The 16,069-nt window shown below is 39.7% G+C and overlaps 1 protein-coding gene across 5 annotated transcripts in view; it reads left to right on the plus strand.

The window, feature by feature from the left end:
* VPS13D (vacuolar protein sorting 13 homolog D) overlaps positions 1 to 16,069 on the plus strand; it is a 119,164-nt gene that overhangs the window by 81,603 nt on the left and 21,492 nt on the right. For all 5 annotated transcript variants that reach the window (XM_068915586.1, XM_068915585.1, XM_068915588.1 and 2 more), the window contains 2 exons: positions 9,483 to 9,615; positions 11,462 to 11,657. In XM_068915586.1, the coding sequence (XP_068771687.1) occupies positions 9,483 to 9,615; positions 11,462 to 11,657 (329 nt within the window). The remainder of the gene's footprint in view (positions 1 to 9,482; positions 9,616 to 11,461; positions 11,658 to 16,069) is intronic.

Genomic DNA, 16,069 nt, shown 5'->3' on the forward strand with positions numbered 1-16,069 from the left:
ACAGTTGCAATTTAAGCAAGTTCTACCCAGGAACAGATAGAAAAGATTCTCAAAACAGTCAAAGCTGATGTTTCCCTTTGTTTAAAGTTTCTTAGTTTATGTAACCAGCCACGCTTATTTGAGATGGTCTCATTCAGAAGTAAGAGAAATTGGCATTCTGGCCTCTTTGGAAACACCGCGGTTCAGGAGTTCTGGGAACATTAGCTGAAAATACAGTGCGGATAGCTGAAACGAAAATCACCTGTTGGTGACAGGGAACTTCTTAGCAAAGCCTCCATGTATGAAGTCTAGGAAAGTACCTGGTGTTGCTTTCCTCAGATGTGTGTTAAGTAAAATATTCAACTGGTAACGTAGAAACATGGTGATTGCAATTAGTTTCTGAGTTTCCTATGATTTTAGGCCTTCATAATTTTCTCTCGACTCTCTGCTCTTCTAATTAGCTGCCAACAGCAGATTGTATATGATTACCGGCAAAGACTCATAGCAGATAAAAATGAGGAAGGCTGAAATTCTTTCTAGGCAGCTTTATAGATTTGAATGCGAGTCCTACTTTGTTCATGGTTGTCCCTCACAAAGAGGAGTCTGAGTATTGAAGCTGTGGGATTCAGCAGCAATTGCCATAAATAGCTTTTCTTATTCCTAGAAGTTAACGTGATTTATGCAGTTCAACGTAAGCATCGTTTTCCCTGTGTTTTCATACCTTTTTGATAACGCTGTCCGTCTTTGTTACGATTCCTTGATTAAGGATTTTTCTCCTTGTGTTTCCCCCAGTGTTGTTTAGGGGCTATTGCAGCATGTTCAGGTAAGGCTTCCAGGTGGCACTGTAGATCATCTTCAGTTTAACTCGCGTTTCGTTCAGAGACTCCAGCAGCACGCTTGCAGGGTCAAGTGCTGAGCTGTGAGAATTTGTATGAAAACGTGTAGCTTACTGGAGTGTGTGACGGGAAAGAAATTGAAATTCCTGGGCAGAAATTTTCAATGCTGGATGGAGCATTATGGCTGAGGCCATTTACCCACTTCCTAACAGTGTAAAAGGCAGCAACCTTATGGCCAGTTACAGTGACAAGCAGAAACCATGGAAAGTGGCACCTTTTCTTCTGTACAGAACATCTGATATCTGTGATCAGTATCTTTGAAAGAGATTTTCATATAAGAGAAAGATAAAGGATCATCTCTCAAGAATTTTTTAGGCATTATGTTTTTCTTTTCCTTCCTCTGGTTAATTTGTGGCATGTGGTAAAATGGTTGAACTCATTGGGGAATGAAGTGACCAAAGGAGAATTTAAAATGTGCTATGGGAAATGTTGTCAGCAGCAAACTGTGCAATCAGAAATGAACCTTTTTTTAAACCATGTAGATAGCATACAATTTGGCCTTAACCTACAGGTTTTGGATGGCTAACGTGTCGTGAAACAAGCAGGGACATGTATCCTGTATGTCATATGTAGAATCTGAAGTAGCAAAAGTGGAGGGTGGGTTTAAGAGTAGCTGGTTTTAGTCTTCACACAGCAGTCTGACTGCACTTCCCTACTGTTTATTTGAAGAGGAAGCATATATAAAACTCTGTTAAATAGTACAGATTGGAACTTGCAGTTCCTCGGCCGTGTATCCCACGGGAGGGAAGACGTCATTTTTGCGTCCGCAGGAGATGGCTAGGGTATCTTCTGAAGCAGTAACGATAGATAAGATGATTGGCAGCAGTTTTACAGATCTAAACGAGTTATCCTTTGAAGAACTGTTAGCTGGGTACGCTGCACAAACGACGGTAGGCTGAATTAGCGTTAGCCTTAGGTTTCCTTCAAAAATGTAAAGCAACGCAGAAGGCCCATGGGTTGTTACGTAGCAGGCTCTTTTGTGTCCCAAGCTTGGTCCTAGGTGATAGGCACCGATGATAAAACTGATTAGGAAGACTGAGGGTGAGAGACTGCCTGGTGGGGCTCGCTGGCCACGGGAAGGAAGTCCGCTATGCTGGCAAACAACAGAAACTCTGAAAGTAAAAATGAAGTTGTATGTGTATACGGTATCAACAGAGGGTAAAGATGTTGTTAAGGAGCAGACTTAATCTGACAAGGTCCAAATACGTAGATGCTGTGTATTACCTCAAGGAGCTGGACTAGATCCCTTCGCTTTTTTTTCCTCAGGTTTTCAGTATATGAAGTTATAAAGTTAGGTTTTTTTTCTTTTTTGGTTTGTTTTTTGTTTTTGAAGGGGTGGGGGTGGGGGTGCATGTGAGAGGGCAAATAATTCCACTCCCCAAAATAAACAAGCGGAAAGACCTTACAGATTTGCAAGAGTTAAAGCCGCGCGGGGTGGGGGGGGTGGGGGGGGGGGAGAGGGGGAATTATCTGTTAAGAGTATTAGTTGTTTAATAAAGCGCAGTTGTCCTCCAGATGAACCCGCCAGTGACTCTGCAATTGGGGTCATTCCAAGTTCATGCTGTGGACTTTTGACTGCCTTCTGTGTATGTGAAAACAGCCGGCAGTTCCTGCAGGGATCACTCATTCAACCCTGTAACACAAAACTATTGCCAACGGGCACCTGCTGGTGCAGCCTCACAGGAGGTCCTTGAGGGAAGCTACCCGGCTCATCAGGCATCTGTGGAGATAAAAACAGTGGGGGCTCCCCTGGGATACCTAGCTAATCAGGCATCCATACAGGCAGCTCGTCAGGGGACTTCACAGATTACCCAGCCAACCCGCCGTTGTCAGGATGCATTAGGAAGCTTAGTTAACGATGGGATGCGAGCTAATTAAAGCTCCTTTACTTTGGTTATATGGCATAAATAGGGGTGGAGAATGCCGCACAGAGTCTCCAGAAACATATGTTTCTTCAGTGGGAAAAGTGGTTGCCGCCTCTTGGCTGTCAGTAATTTAGAGAGGTCAAAGTTGGTATATCTCTTAAAATCAGGAGCTGATGATAGCATGTCGTAGATTTAGTATTTTCTAAATTAAGGCCGCATCAGTTCCGGTCGTGGTTCCGTTATACGTTTCTTTTTGGACAATTATGACTTGATTGTAAATGCTTTTTTGGCTTGGCCTGAACAGTCCTCTGTGTCAAGGATAGTTTTAACAGTTGACCTGAGTATGTGTTACCACGTGAAGGAAAGCGTAAAAGGTATATAACATAGATTTAATGAGTTCAGAAACTTTTCCGCCTGCACATCTGAGTAATTATAATCTCTTTTGAGAGGCTGACAAAAGACATGGTTAAAGTATTTTGGGGAGCAACTTCAAATAGCTAAGAGTTTTAAACACGAGAAAGAAACACCGAAAAGCTTTGCAAATACTGAAAGCGTTTCATTTTTTAGCGTCAATATAACGCACAGTTGACCAAACAGAGATTTCAAAGGACGAAGCTTTGTTGCCTTTCTGGTTACTGATGTCTGTTTTGTAAAACTAAATATGTAGTGTTTGTACCTTCCGTTTCATAGCAGTGTATATGTAAAGACAACTAAATGTGCGTCTGATTAGTAAAGAAGCTGCCTGAGAAGAGATTTTTAGGGTAAGTCACAGAAATTTATCAACCTTCAGCCGTGTGTGTATGTATATGTTTGTGTGTATGTATATGTAAAGAATTGTACTGTTAGATTCACAGCATACGCTGATTTGTGAGATATTTATTCCTTTCAAACGGCCGGCGCTGTGATGCCTATTGCTTCTGTCAGCAGTGCATCCGACAGGAAGGAAACGTCAAAGTAGCAGAGGAGAGAAAAATGAAGTTCCAAAATGGGTGTTCCTGCTTAGGGCTGTAAGGAAGCGTTCCTTGACAGAAACTCTAGTTGGGAAATCTGATTGTCACTGCTGTTTCTCTGTCTCACTGCTAACTGCTCATACAGCTTTTGTTTCCTGTAGTAAGTAAGCAGCTCTTGTTTTTCACGTGGACGCTTGAGTGTATTTAGGGGCGTTATTGCTGAAACTAAGGAATGACTTCTAATCATCGTGCCTAGGGATTTTCCTGTTTTGGAAAATGTAAGCGTGTGTGAGAGAAACGGCGATTACATAATTCACGGTTTACATTAGACTTTCCAGATTAAGTAAGTTTGAAATACTCCTTTCTCCGTTGCTGAAATAACATGCTTATGTGCCTTGGTCTCTGAGAATCAGCTTTTATTATTGGAGGAAAAAGTAAGAGCCATCATCAAGGTGTGGTGCTTTCTGAAATGTAGCGGTTTGAGGTGAGAGTTGCTTGGAGTCAAATGAAGTATTCTCTTTTAAAGGAAATCTGCAAAGCAGAAGTGAAAACTGAGTAAACCACCTGATTTCTAATGTAAATGCAGTTGGCGGTGAGGTTTGCGCAGAAGTTGCAACTGATCGCTATTGAATCTAATTACTTTTCTGCCTTAAATGACATGTTCTGCTTTGCTCAGTCAATAATACTTAAACATGTACAATTCTCTGGTGCTAGAGTTGCAGTGAGACGTTTAGACTAAAGTCACAATTGAGGATTTGTCCTTTTGGGACGTCCTGAGTGAACCAGGCAGTCCCAAGAGCTTTAAAAGACTTAAAAGATGACTTAAACTCATTTCCGTGCTGTGTGCTTCATGAATCTTGTTCAGAGGGAACCTGCAGTACGTAGTCTAGAACCAACTCAATTTTCATTTGCTTTGAATTCTTCTTGCACCATAAAAGCCTTATTATTTGGCATACACTTTGATTCACAAAACACTATGCATGTTTTCTTTTTTTTTTTTCTTCTTTTATTAGGTAAAACAGCTATGGATGCATAGTCTGTGGTGTAAGGTTTTGCGGCATATCTGTCTTAAGAGTTGTGCCTGTCATTTTAAAAAAAAAAAAAAATCAAGACTAGATTGGTTTTACACGCAGGTATTATTTCAGTCACTTTTGCAGATTGTGATAGGTAGTTAATATCAATCAGTGACACTGTGTAAACGTGAAACAAGAGATGACAGCCTGTTTCCTTGAGTTTACAGAGGAAGCCGAGATACGCAGGATATGGCTTGGTTGGGACAGAATGGCCAGCATGCCTCTAGCTTACAGAAGTGTAATAAAACTGTCAATAATCATGAAGTGCTGAGAGTAGTTTACATCTTATTCCAAAGATAATGTTCACAGTAGCATTATATCCTGGAACAGAGTTAGAAGGAAGAAACATGGAAGTCATTTAATTACACCCTCCCCAGGAGAATCAGTTTATGGTAGACTACACAGACTTGAGTTAACAAAGTGTAGTGAGTCATATCTTCTGTTTGCGATGTTACCAGCATAGTTCCATGACTTCCAGTTGATAGCTTCACATTGCATATGAACTGGTGTGGGATGCAAACCAGGAATCAAATGTCTGTAGAATGTAGACAAGGGAGAAGAGGGTCAGTGCCTCTCCATAGAGGGAAAATCTGGGAAGTAGCATCTTCCTGGGGGACAAAAAGAGCCAGAGAGGGAAAGAAAACGTCCATGAATGAAAGTGGAAGGGCGTTAAGATCACTGGAGCTTTTCTGCAGAGGTTGTCCCTTTTTCCGTCCAAGCAGAAGGGATAAGGCAAAGCATTAAACAATCCATATTCTTCCTAAGTGGAAATATTGCCTGAAATGGCGAAACTTATAATTAGTGGTCTGGATGACTCGTACGTTACTTCATTTGGAATGTCGAGGTAAAATAAACTGCCTTCTTACATGTACCCAATACACAGGCTGCTTCATTCAGCAGCGCTTCTGATACCTGCTACTGGGAAGCAGGTACCCATCTTAGCTAACACTGTACCTTATTGCAGTTTTGCTTTAAGGAAAAGGTTATCTAAAATGAGGAAGAAATCAAGGTAAAAGATCAAGCTTCTAATTCATTTTTTGATAAACAAGTAGATAAACAAGTCATTATGAAAATTAGGATAGAAAGGAAGGGACTCATTTCTAGAAGTACTTTGATTAGTCGCATGCTTATTCCATAGATTATCGTATTTAGTAACGTTGGCATTTAAATGGTCTTAATTAGGCTTTGAAGTTATCACTTCTCACCTTATTAACAAAAGCTAAGGGGGACGAGGGTGGGTGACACTTTTGTTGCCACCTTTGTTTATCTGGATATCATTTGGAAAACCCACGTGACTGGGTTAACAGTTCAGCAACCCACCAATATATTGTAACTACTCCTTTACAACTGGAAGGTCTTCGTATCTAATATTGCACTCCTCAAAGGAGGGATGTTATTTGAAAAAGGGCAAATCTGGTTTTGTGCATTAACTTGTTCTGCGTCTCCTTTACAAGCTACTGTTTAACTGGATGTTTAAACTGGACTTAAGCTGCTTAGATTTCTGATGTTTATTCAAGTTTCTGATCCCGAAATAACTTGCAACCGTTGACTAACTTGGAAATAACTTTCATAATATGGTGATTTTAGCCTGCACAGATGGGGCATAAGGTGTTCTGTTATTTTAGGAATCTTTGGGTTTCGTCCTTGTTTAGGAATATATGATCATGTTTGCTGAAACAGACTTCAGGAACCACTTCAGGGAAAGTATCTCTGAGGGGCTTTGAAAAGGAGAATTGAAAATGTCTGATGCCCAGGAGTTGTTTCACTCATGAAGCATTACCTGCATTGGATAATTGAGAAACATAGGCTATAGTGTTTAATTATGTTCAGATTATGAATCAGGATAATGCCTGCTCTACAGTCTGAACCTTTATTGCAAATTGAGCCCGTGCTTCTTGGCGAAAGACGGCAAGTTGTTTGCTTGTTCTGCAGACCTTAAGGTGACTTGCTGAAGCCTGTAAATATCTCAGTTGTTTTATCTTCACTGGCGTTTTATCTCTAATTAGCAAACGAGCACATTTCCTGCTCTGAGGTGCAGAATGTGAAATTCTGCTGCGGCCTCCAGCTGGAAAACGCGCAGAAGGGATGCCACGCGCTCGTGTTCCTTGGGGTAACCCGTTGTTTCCTGTGTAAAGGATGGAGCTGGCTACAGAAGTTTGGCTTGAGCCTTTATTAAATAAGGCCGGAAAACAAATACTGATTTTACTTATTTATTTTAGTGAAAAAGTAATTCAATGTGAAGCTCATGTTTTGTAATTAAATTCATGTTGAGTTTAGATTGTGTCACCTGAGTCAGGGTGAAACAGAAACATTTCATGGTCCTTTAGAATCCTTAAATTGTTCTAGTTACAACTGGAATTTGGTGTCATTTTCTGAGTAATGGGAACAAAAATGTCCCTGTTTAACCTTGCTTTTTTTACATTTCATGGAGACTATGAAAAATACCATGTGATGACAAGATGAGCTTTTAACTTGTGCGCTTTTGATTTTTTCGTCTTTTTCTCCTTTACTGAGGAAATAGTTATTTCTGTACTTTAAAACAGAATTGTTATTGACTATAAGATGTCAGATTCTTTTTTTACAGAGAAAGAAAATCTGAGAGAAGAAGAGGTTACATTTGCTAGGAAAGCTGGAATAGTGGGTCTAACCAATTTATCTTCCTCCCCCCTCCCCCCCCAAAAAAAGCTGTTAAGAGAGCTTACCTGTTTTCATCAGTAATAATGAGTTGTTTTATTCCTGTTGGCCGTAGTCAGATATGCACTGATGTGACTTTCAAAATGTGTTCTTGAAAACCATTCTCGAGGCTGGACAGATTCCTTAATGTATTATGAATTTTAGGGCTTGTAGAACCTTTTAATTTTTATAGCAACTCCTCTAATACTCTTAAAGCAAACTATTTGTCTCCTCTCCTTCCCCACAACGCTCCCCCCCCCCCCAAAAAAAAAAAAAAAAAAAAAAATCCAAGCTCAAACATGATTATAAGATAGCTTCAGGTCAGTTTGTATTTCTAGGCTAATTAAAAATAACATCTACATTAAGTTCACAAAGAGGTCAGAAGTAATTCAGTCAGTGATCTGTAAGCTCTGTTTTGTGTCCGTGTGATCGAGTCAGAGGAAGGGTCATGGGATTTAATTTTCATTCATGTGGTGATAGCCTGCTTCTTGAGATAATTGGAGTTGTTGGACTAGTTTGTCTCTCTGAGCTGGAAAGTATCTAAACCCGGGAATCGTGTCAGTAGCAAACCCCTGCCCCCAGCCTTGAAAAGAATGACAGAAAAAATGAGGGAGGCTTGGTCTTTGCATCGAGCACATAAAGCAACTACTTGTTTGTCCGTTTCTTTTTTTTCAGTCGTATATTAGAATCAGGATCGCAAGCCAGATTTGAGTTGTCTTCATGTGCATAACTTAATCGCCTGGGTTTTTTTAACATACACGGGTGCGGAAGGGACAGTATTGGTCACAGCTAAGCTGAGAGATGGAAAGAGCAATATCCAAATACAGTTCTGAAAGAATGAAGTACTTGTCATAGGGGAAGTGCATGGCGATAGTGATTTCAGCTGTTCCTGAAGCCATCTAGTATCTGATATTCTTGTGGTACTTGGTATACTCTCCAACCCAAGTCTAAGACGCAACAGGGCATTAAATTCTCTCTGCCTTAAAAATCAAGTACGTTTATTTATTGAAAGGAGAAAACGGCGGTGCTAGTTAGGGGAGGTACAGAACATGAACTCTACGCAACCAAAAATAGCTGATATTTGGAGGTTATTATAGAAATACTCCTGCTAGGAATCCGTTCCTTTAATGATATCCTGAACATGAGGCAAGATTCCAGGTTTTTTGTCACCCTTTCTTGCCTGCCCTCCAGCATTTCTTTTGTATCCAGTTATGCCACGCTGCAGGTCAGTAGATCACAAATAGATCATGCTTATTTGATGCCCTTTCGCTGAGTGATACTCAGAAATGGTTGGCGTTCTCAGAACAAATACTGCTGGGATTTATATCCGTATGCTTTTTTATCTAATCTAGCTCAAGTCTTCCTCTCTACTGCTGAAGTTAGGTATAAGGATTAAAAACGTGCCACAAATGTAACATTCCCTTTAGACTTTTGTTTTACAGTGTATATTACCTGTGGACACTGTCAAGACAGCCATCTTCAGTGGTCATCCCCTGTGTTGCAGCAAACATGACGTGGCTCCCCCACCAGCTCTTTTCACAGTAGAGCCATTTCTACATTGTGTTACTGAAACGAATATAAGTAACTTTTGTAAATGTTTTAGTCTCGTGACAAGAATATTTGCCTTGAAGCTTTTCACATATCTCTGCAGAAGAAAAGCTTTGTATCTGAACAACATTCTTTTGAATTTTCCAAAAGGTTATAGTTGGGTCACTGGCACTTTTATGTCGTTTGGTACCTCTTTCACAGACTAGTTAATTGGATTTCACAGGCTTCATATATTTTGCCTTGACCACTGTAGCTGGGCACCTAATGGGGTTTTGACTGTCACCATATGTCTTTAAGGTGCAACAATTGAAAGCACAGCTTAGTGTAACTGTTTGGCACTTTATTGGCAAAAGAACTGCAGTGATTGTATATGCGTGACAAAATGCGTTGTATAAACCTGTATTTCACAACTAAAGCCCAGGAGTTTTCTTCCTTAAACCTGTATGAGGGAAACACCTATTGTTCTTTTAATAATAGAAAAAGTTGCTCTCTTTATAGTTTGCTGGGACCTTATCCGATGGTTTGGGAAAGACAATGGATAACAGACATCAAACTGAACGAGAATACATTCGATATCATGCTGCAACTAGTGGAGAACATCTTGTTGCTGGAATCCATGGACTTGCACATGGTAACCTCAACTGTAATTTTATCCCCTTCATCTCTTAGTAAAGTAATGAGCAGGTTAAAAAGAACAGGGCATTACACTTTGTATTACTTGAGTGCCAAATGTTAAAATGCAAAAGATTATGGTTGGACTGTAAGTTTCCCATGCTTGCTTTTGGTTCCCCAAACTTGAATTTCCTAAGAATTAGTACAGCAGTTTAAAGCAGCGTTTCACCATTTTTTTTGTTCTGTTTTTTTTTTTTTTTTCCTATTTTAAGTCTACTGAAAGTTAAGATTGTGTAGAAGACAGCAGACTAGTCTTAATTTGGCCAGAATTTCACATCCATTTAGTTCATGATTTACCTGCTGAAGTAAGTTGAGGCAAGACAAGCCAGACTGAAATCAAATACTTGCATTTGGCATCATCTTGGCTGTGTTTGTTTAAAAGCCTTTTTCTTTTTAGTGCAGCTGTTGCAGCTGTTGCAGCTTGTATAAAGACTGAGTTTTGGTTTCACCAAAATGTAATCTTTTTGGTGATGAGCAGAAAGCCTGTTACACTGAAGAAATGGCTCAGCTGTCTCCAGAGTCGCCTTGGTATTGCTTTTGTGATGATGATGATGATCCACTTCAGAGACACTGTCTCAGTCCTTTGGCCCCTTTCGTATTTAATTCTAATGGTAGAGGTACAAGGGAGGCTTAACAGTCCTGTCCTGAAGAGTTTGTGGGGAGTTTTAAGTGGATCATGAGAAAGGTCTCTTTAAAGCAGGTCTGTCTCATACCAGCGCATTGTAAAGTCTAGTAAAAATTATGTTGGCATAAGTACATGAAATCTGAAGTGTTTACTGAAGGGTCAATTAAAAGCATGTCACTGTGCCATTGTAACCATTAATTAGCAAGACCGTTCTAGTCTCAAGTGTGTGTTTTTGTTTTGGTTTTTTGTTTCCCCGTTTCCATTTTTTTCAGAGACACAAGTAACTGTTAAATCCTGTCTGTTTAAATGTAGGAATTACCCATACACTGTAGTTACTCAAGAGAAGCAGTTTAAGCACTGAGCTATGTGCTTCTCAAATTTACAAGCTAGATTCTACCCGGTCTGTACTTTACTCGCAGAGCTTAAAATTGAGTACCCGCCTGCAGGAAAGCTAAAAAGTCAGACAGTGGTAAGCATGTGAGGCATTTAGCCAGTTCACCTTAAATCATGAAACTGTGATCATGGAGACAGGACTTTTTTAAGGCACATCCTCAGGTGTTATGAGCTGTTCGAGTCTTTTGAAGCCTCAGGAGGTTCTTCATTTCTTCTGAGCATTCAGATTCTCAGCGGCACTGGTGTTCAATATAAAGGTTTGCTGACTATGTCACAGTTAAAATCACATAATGCCTATTTAAAATAGTTTACTACTACTGGTGAAAAAATGCAGTTTTTTATTTTCTGTCTCAAACTGTGTAGGCCTTTGTGGTAACAGGATTTTGTCACGTTGTAAGTAACTTTCAGGAACAGATGAGAATTGTATATTTACGTACAACTTGGAAATAAAATAGTGCAGAAGTATAAAATAATACACCCGTTAAATAATTGATTAATCCTTTTTCTATGGGATGTTATTATGTGTGTGTGTGTGTATGTGTATGCAAATATATATTATGTAGGTTAAAAAAAAGTATACATTTTTACACATACACAGTATAAAGTTACTAGCTAATATAATCAGTTTTGAAATAGTTTTTGTATTTATTTAAATGCACAATGCCTCTCTGTCACGTTTGAAAGTAAATCATTTGGGCAGACAGCATCGGCTGTAGCACGAGTCTGTATTTTGCTTTATTTTCAGAGGCAATACTTTTGGCCTGTTTGCTGCTCTTGTCTCCGCTAGGTATCATTGGAGGACTGACAAGTGTAATAACTTCAACAGTTGAAGGTGTGAAAACTGAAGGAGGTGTCAGTGGTTTCATTTCAGGCCTTGGGAAAGGGCTGGTTGGCACAGTAACCAAACCAGTGGCTGGAGCTTTGGATTTTGCATCGGAAACGGCACAGGCAGTGAGAGACACTGCAAGCCTAAGTGGCCCCAGGTCAGTGAGCAGTTCATATTTCCAATCAATAAGATATTTTAAATGCGTACTGCAATACCTGTTGCAGTTTCCAATCTGATGTCCTTTCTTGGTCCAAAGGAACTGTAATTTAATCAAATTTATTGTACTACTAGTGATGTGTCCCATTTTATTCAGTTTGTTTTTTCTTTAATACATAGCATTTGCCGATAAGCTAATATTGGTGAAATTGGCACAGAAGAGCCGTGCAGCTGCTGCATTAGATTAAAGCAAATTCTTAAAAATAAAAAGCCTGTTTGTAATAAGATTAAATTTCCCCTCGGAATCCTCATGTCGAGTGGAAATGGAAGGGTCCTTTTCCCTGTTCTACCCCAGCCTCCATTTAACTGTGTAGGAAAGCAATTCTTCAGAAGTCTGAAGAGTCCTGGAGTCGATATAGTGTCATTAGCTTCTAATTTTCCTTTTGTATGATAGTTCTCATTTACAAAAAATGTGAATGTGCACCTTTAGGTGCAAGCGCTCATCTCTCTGCTCTTACGTATGTGGATGCTTAGTGTCAGCACATCTGGACAGATGATTTGGCTTCCTTCCCGTGTTCAGTAACTAGCGTAACGTGGTCTCTACAAAACGACAACGATTGTTTAAAATAAATGAGCGTTCATTAGTACTGACTGTGAATGTGGGAGAGGGAAAGGGCATAAACTCTAAGAAGGCTGCTCTGGGAGAAGACTCTCCTACTTTTTGAGGCCAAGAGGGAAATTGCTTCATATGACGGTACTATGCGTGTCAAGAAGTGCTGCTATTGTACGCAAGATCCTGTGTGCTAACGGAATGGGGAAAAAAGCGTAAGTATATCTTATTTCCAGAGAGAGCTTAAAGGAAAATGTTTGCAAAGCATTGGGGTTTCTGGTTATTTTGTCTTCCCATTTGGCTTTTCCATTTCCTGTGTTTTATTATGCCACACTTGGAATCCTGAGACGTCTACCATCAATGTTTCAGTAAGGAACAATAAGCTTGATGAAGTGTGAGTGAGGTGCAGGAAACTTCCAAGAATGAACCTAGATGTACTTTGTTGTGAAAACAGAAGTGTTTACATATATATGCCCAATATTATTTGGTACTTAGCTTGATTTGCAAAGCCAAGAGGTCAAGGATTTCAAATTGGTAAGTAAATATGCATGCACAAAATCATGCTAGAACTGTAATAGTGCGTCCCTGAGAAACAAGTTTACTGTTTTGCTTGCCTATGTCTTAATTCTGTAACGGTGGAGATGTTTTTAAACAGGGATGGGGAGAACAGAACACCTGGCTGTACTCTTGTTAGTTGTTGCATGAGTTGAGCTGTGTTTTTTATTTGTGTGTTTCGAGATGCACGTATACTTAAAATTCATGTTTGGAAATACTCACAGTAATGAGAGACAAGGCTATATGCAGTAGTGATGTTATCAACAGCTGTGAAACTAGACAGCAACTGGGAAAGGGAGACCGCAGAAACCTTATCTGTAGCTTGTGTGTCTATGCAACACGTTTCCCTTGAACTTGTTAGCTGAAGGTTAAGAGATGAGGTTAGGACAGTTGAGCTGAACCCCATTCGAGCTTCAACTGAATTTTGAAATACTATTGTCACAGACTACAATTGAGAAATGATTTTCATCTTTATGCACTTTTCACAAACATTAACGTTACATAGAAGCTTTGTATTACGGCCAGCGTTCTTTTAAAAAGGCTCTGATCCAGCAACAAGAAAAAATCTAAAAGAAAAACCTTTCTCACTTACTAATTTGGAAAATGTTTGTGTATGTTTTGAAGGGTTGAGGGCTTTGTGGGGAGGAGTTATGTCGCTTTTCCAGTTTACAAAACCTGATCAAAGCTTATTTTTAATCAGAAGACAAATATACTTGAGAATACTTAAATAATGGGGGGGGGGGGGAATCTTTAAGCAATCTTGCACCCATGTTTTGTTTTGATATGGTTTTTTTGAAATGCTTATATAATCAAGCAACCAAATTGTTCTTTTGGGGGCTTAAAAAAGAACAACAAAGCATTTGGAAATTTTTTTGACTGCTGTGTACCAATATTCCCCCGTTGCATTTGTTAACTGTTCAAATATGCGTGGTTTGGAATCGAAGTAAAATAGTGTTCCAAACCAATGTTGCTGGCTCAGGTTGAATTTTCTCTTTAAGTATGCTGGGCCATGTAGACTCTTCCAAACTAAGGATACAAAAACAGCCAACCCTGATGAAAACAAGTTTATGGGATTAGCTGATCTCAAATGTAGTTCTGAACAGCTTAACAATGCAAGTCAATAAACATGGGAACAGCCCTCTCAACCTTAGTTTGCGGCTGACGGTATACGAGCGAGTCTCAGGTAGCGGTGCAAAGTTGAGCCAACGAGTTAATTTCGGCCGCATTTAAATAGCGTGATACGTAATCGTAAATTATAGGCCCTTCGGATTTCTCTTATTATATGGTTGAAGTTGACACGATAAACGAACAAAAAACCAACAGAAATTAAGACACTTGATTTTAGTTTTCCAAGAGATGGAGAATTTCAATGGAAAGTGTTGGTTTTCCTGAAAGACACATTCTAAGTCCATTCCACTGAATGTTAATAGGAAAATGTGGGGTAATGCTCTGTAGCCTGCGTTACTCAAGCAATCATGCTCCATGAGCATAAGTCTCTTTTGGTTTTAAAATGTATTGATTTGTTTTGTGAGTCAGCTGAGCTAGCACGAATTCAGCGTTTGGAACATGGAGCCTAACTAGTAGGCCTGGGAATGAAGAAATACAAAAACGTGGGAGAAACCCAAAATGTGCGTGTAAGGCCCCGTGAATTGTGTGGTAGGCCTCCTCAGCTAATCCTGCAAAGAGTATATTCTCAAGGTCCCGATGTTTTGAAGGTAGAATTAAATATTGCTCACTTAGTAGTGAACCAGGACACTGCTGTGTATGCCACAAACTCTGTTCTTGGACCTGGTCCAGGTCTGATTTCAAGAGTCTTCACACTAATGTCAATGATAAGGCTCTGGTAAAGTAGACGTTACTCTTTTGGTAAGCCCTTCCCAAGATTTGCCTAGAAGCCAGAGAAGAAATATATTTATCAGCAAATACTCATTGTATTGTATAAATCTGGAAATGTTACTTAATCGGTCTAATCTGTAAATGACTTGGGCAGCGTCATTTCCTTCAGTCCGTTCCCCCCTCCCCTCGCCCCAGCACCACCAGTTGGGAAAGCAGACCTTTATTATGAGCTACTTTCTCAAATGATCTATTTTTCCTTTTAGGCACCCTGTTAGATGGCTGTAGACACTTTTCCTCTGTAAGCCCCACCTCCTAGCTTCAGTCACTGTCAAGCTTGCTTTTATGGGTTTATGTTTTTCTGTCATTAGTCCATCCAGATTCTCGTTGCTTTTGTTGCACTACTTTAAAATTCCCCAGTCTGTAAGTTCCCCTGAGCGTTGTGTAAAAAGGGACCGTCATCTCCCTGTTCTGTGACAAGCTGTGCTCTTCAAGTCATCCAGAGTTGTGCTGGCTGGTTTTACTGCCATAAACAATGCAAACCGATATCCAGTTTTCCGCTTACTGTTTTCCCCTAAGACTTTTTTTGTTGTTGTTTCGCTTTATTGCTTTGCGAATATCTTCTTGTCATTTAAGATTTGTGTTCTGGATTATTTTTCCCAAGATAAAGTGGGTTGCAATTTTTTAGGTTGAATCCCATTTCATCTCTTGCCATATTTCTAACCTCTGCAGGTTCTTTAGTGCTTCATTGTCCTCACTGGAGTTTTAAACACCTCTTAATTATTGTCCTCTGCAAATATAATTTTATATGCTGCTTTTACTAGATCCTTGAAGGCAAGCAAGCCTAGTTTTGTGCCCACACATCTTGCAGCACCTCAGTAGATACTCCTCCCTGTTTAACTGATCATTGTGTTATCAGTCTCATCTGCCTTCTTTTAGATTTTAATGTAATTTATCCTTGGTAACTTTTTGTAATTCCGTTAGAGGTTCAAATCCTCAAATGTCTACTTGTGCTTGTTGCATAAGTGACTGCAGATTTTTTTCTTGTGGTGGAAGTCATTTATCAAACCACAGCACCTGTGCCTCTTCAGTATGGATACTTTTACCTCAAAACCTTCAAGTAAATTCTCTCAGAAAATGCACCTCTTAGCTCTTCTAGTTTATATGCTTTGTTCCTGTGAAGCTAAAAGGTGTCAGTTACGGGCTGTAGTCGTGCAGTTTTCGTAATTCTGTCTTAAAGATCGAACTGATGCTTCTGTTAAGGTTTAAACTAGACGAGTACGTAGAGGATTGCTGGTGGAACAGTAGTGCAGTTCTGAGACAGGAGTTCCATAGTCTACCATGGATATGATCTCACTTCCTGAGGGGATCTCAATTTTTGACAGCGGTAGCAGTTTTCAGATGCCAAGTAATGA

Source organism: Struthio camelus, chromosome 21 (assembly GCF_040807025.1).
Source record: "Struthio camelus isolate bStrCam1 chromosome 21, bStrCam1.hap1, whole genome shotgun sequence".
Classification (NCBI taxonomy): domain Eukaryota; kingdom Metazoa; phylum Chordata; class Aves; order Struthioniformes; family Struthionidae; genus Struthio; species Struthio camelus.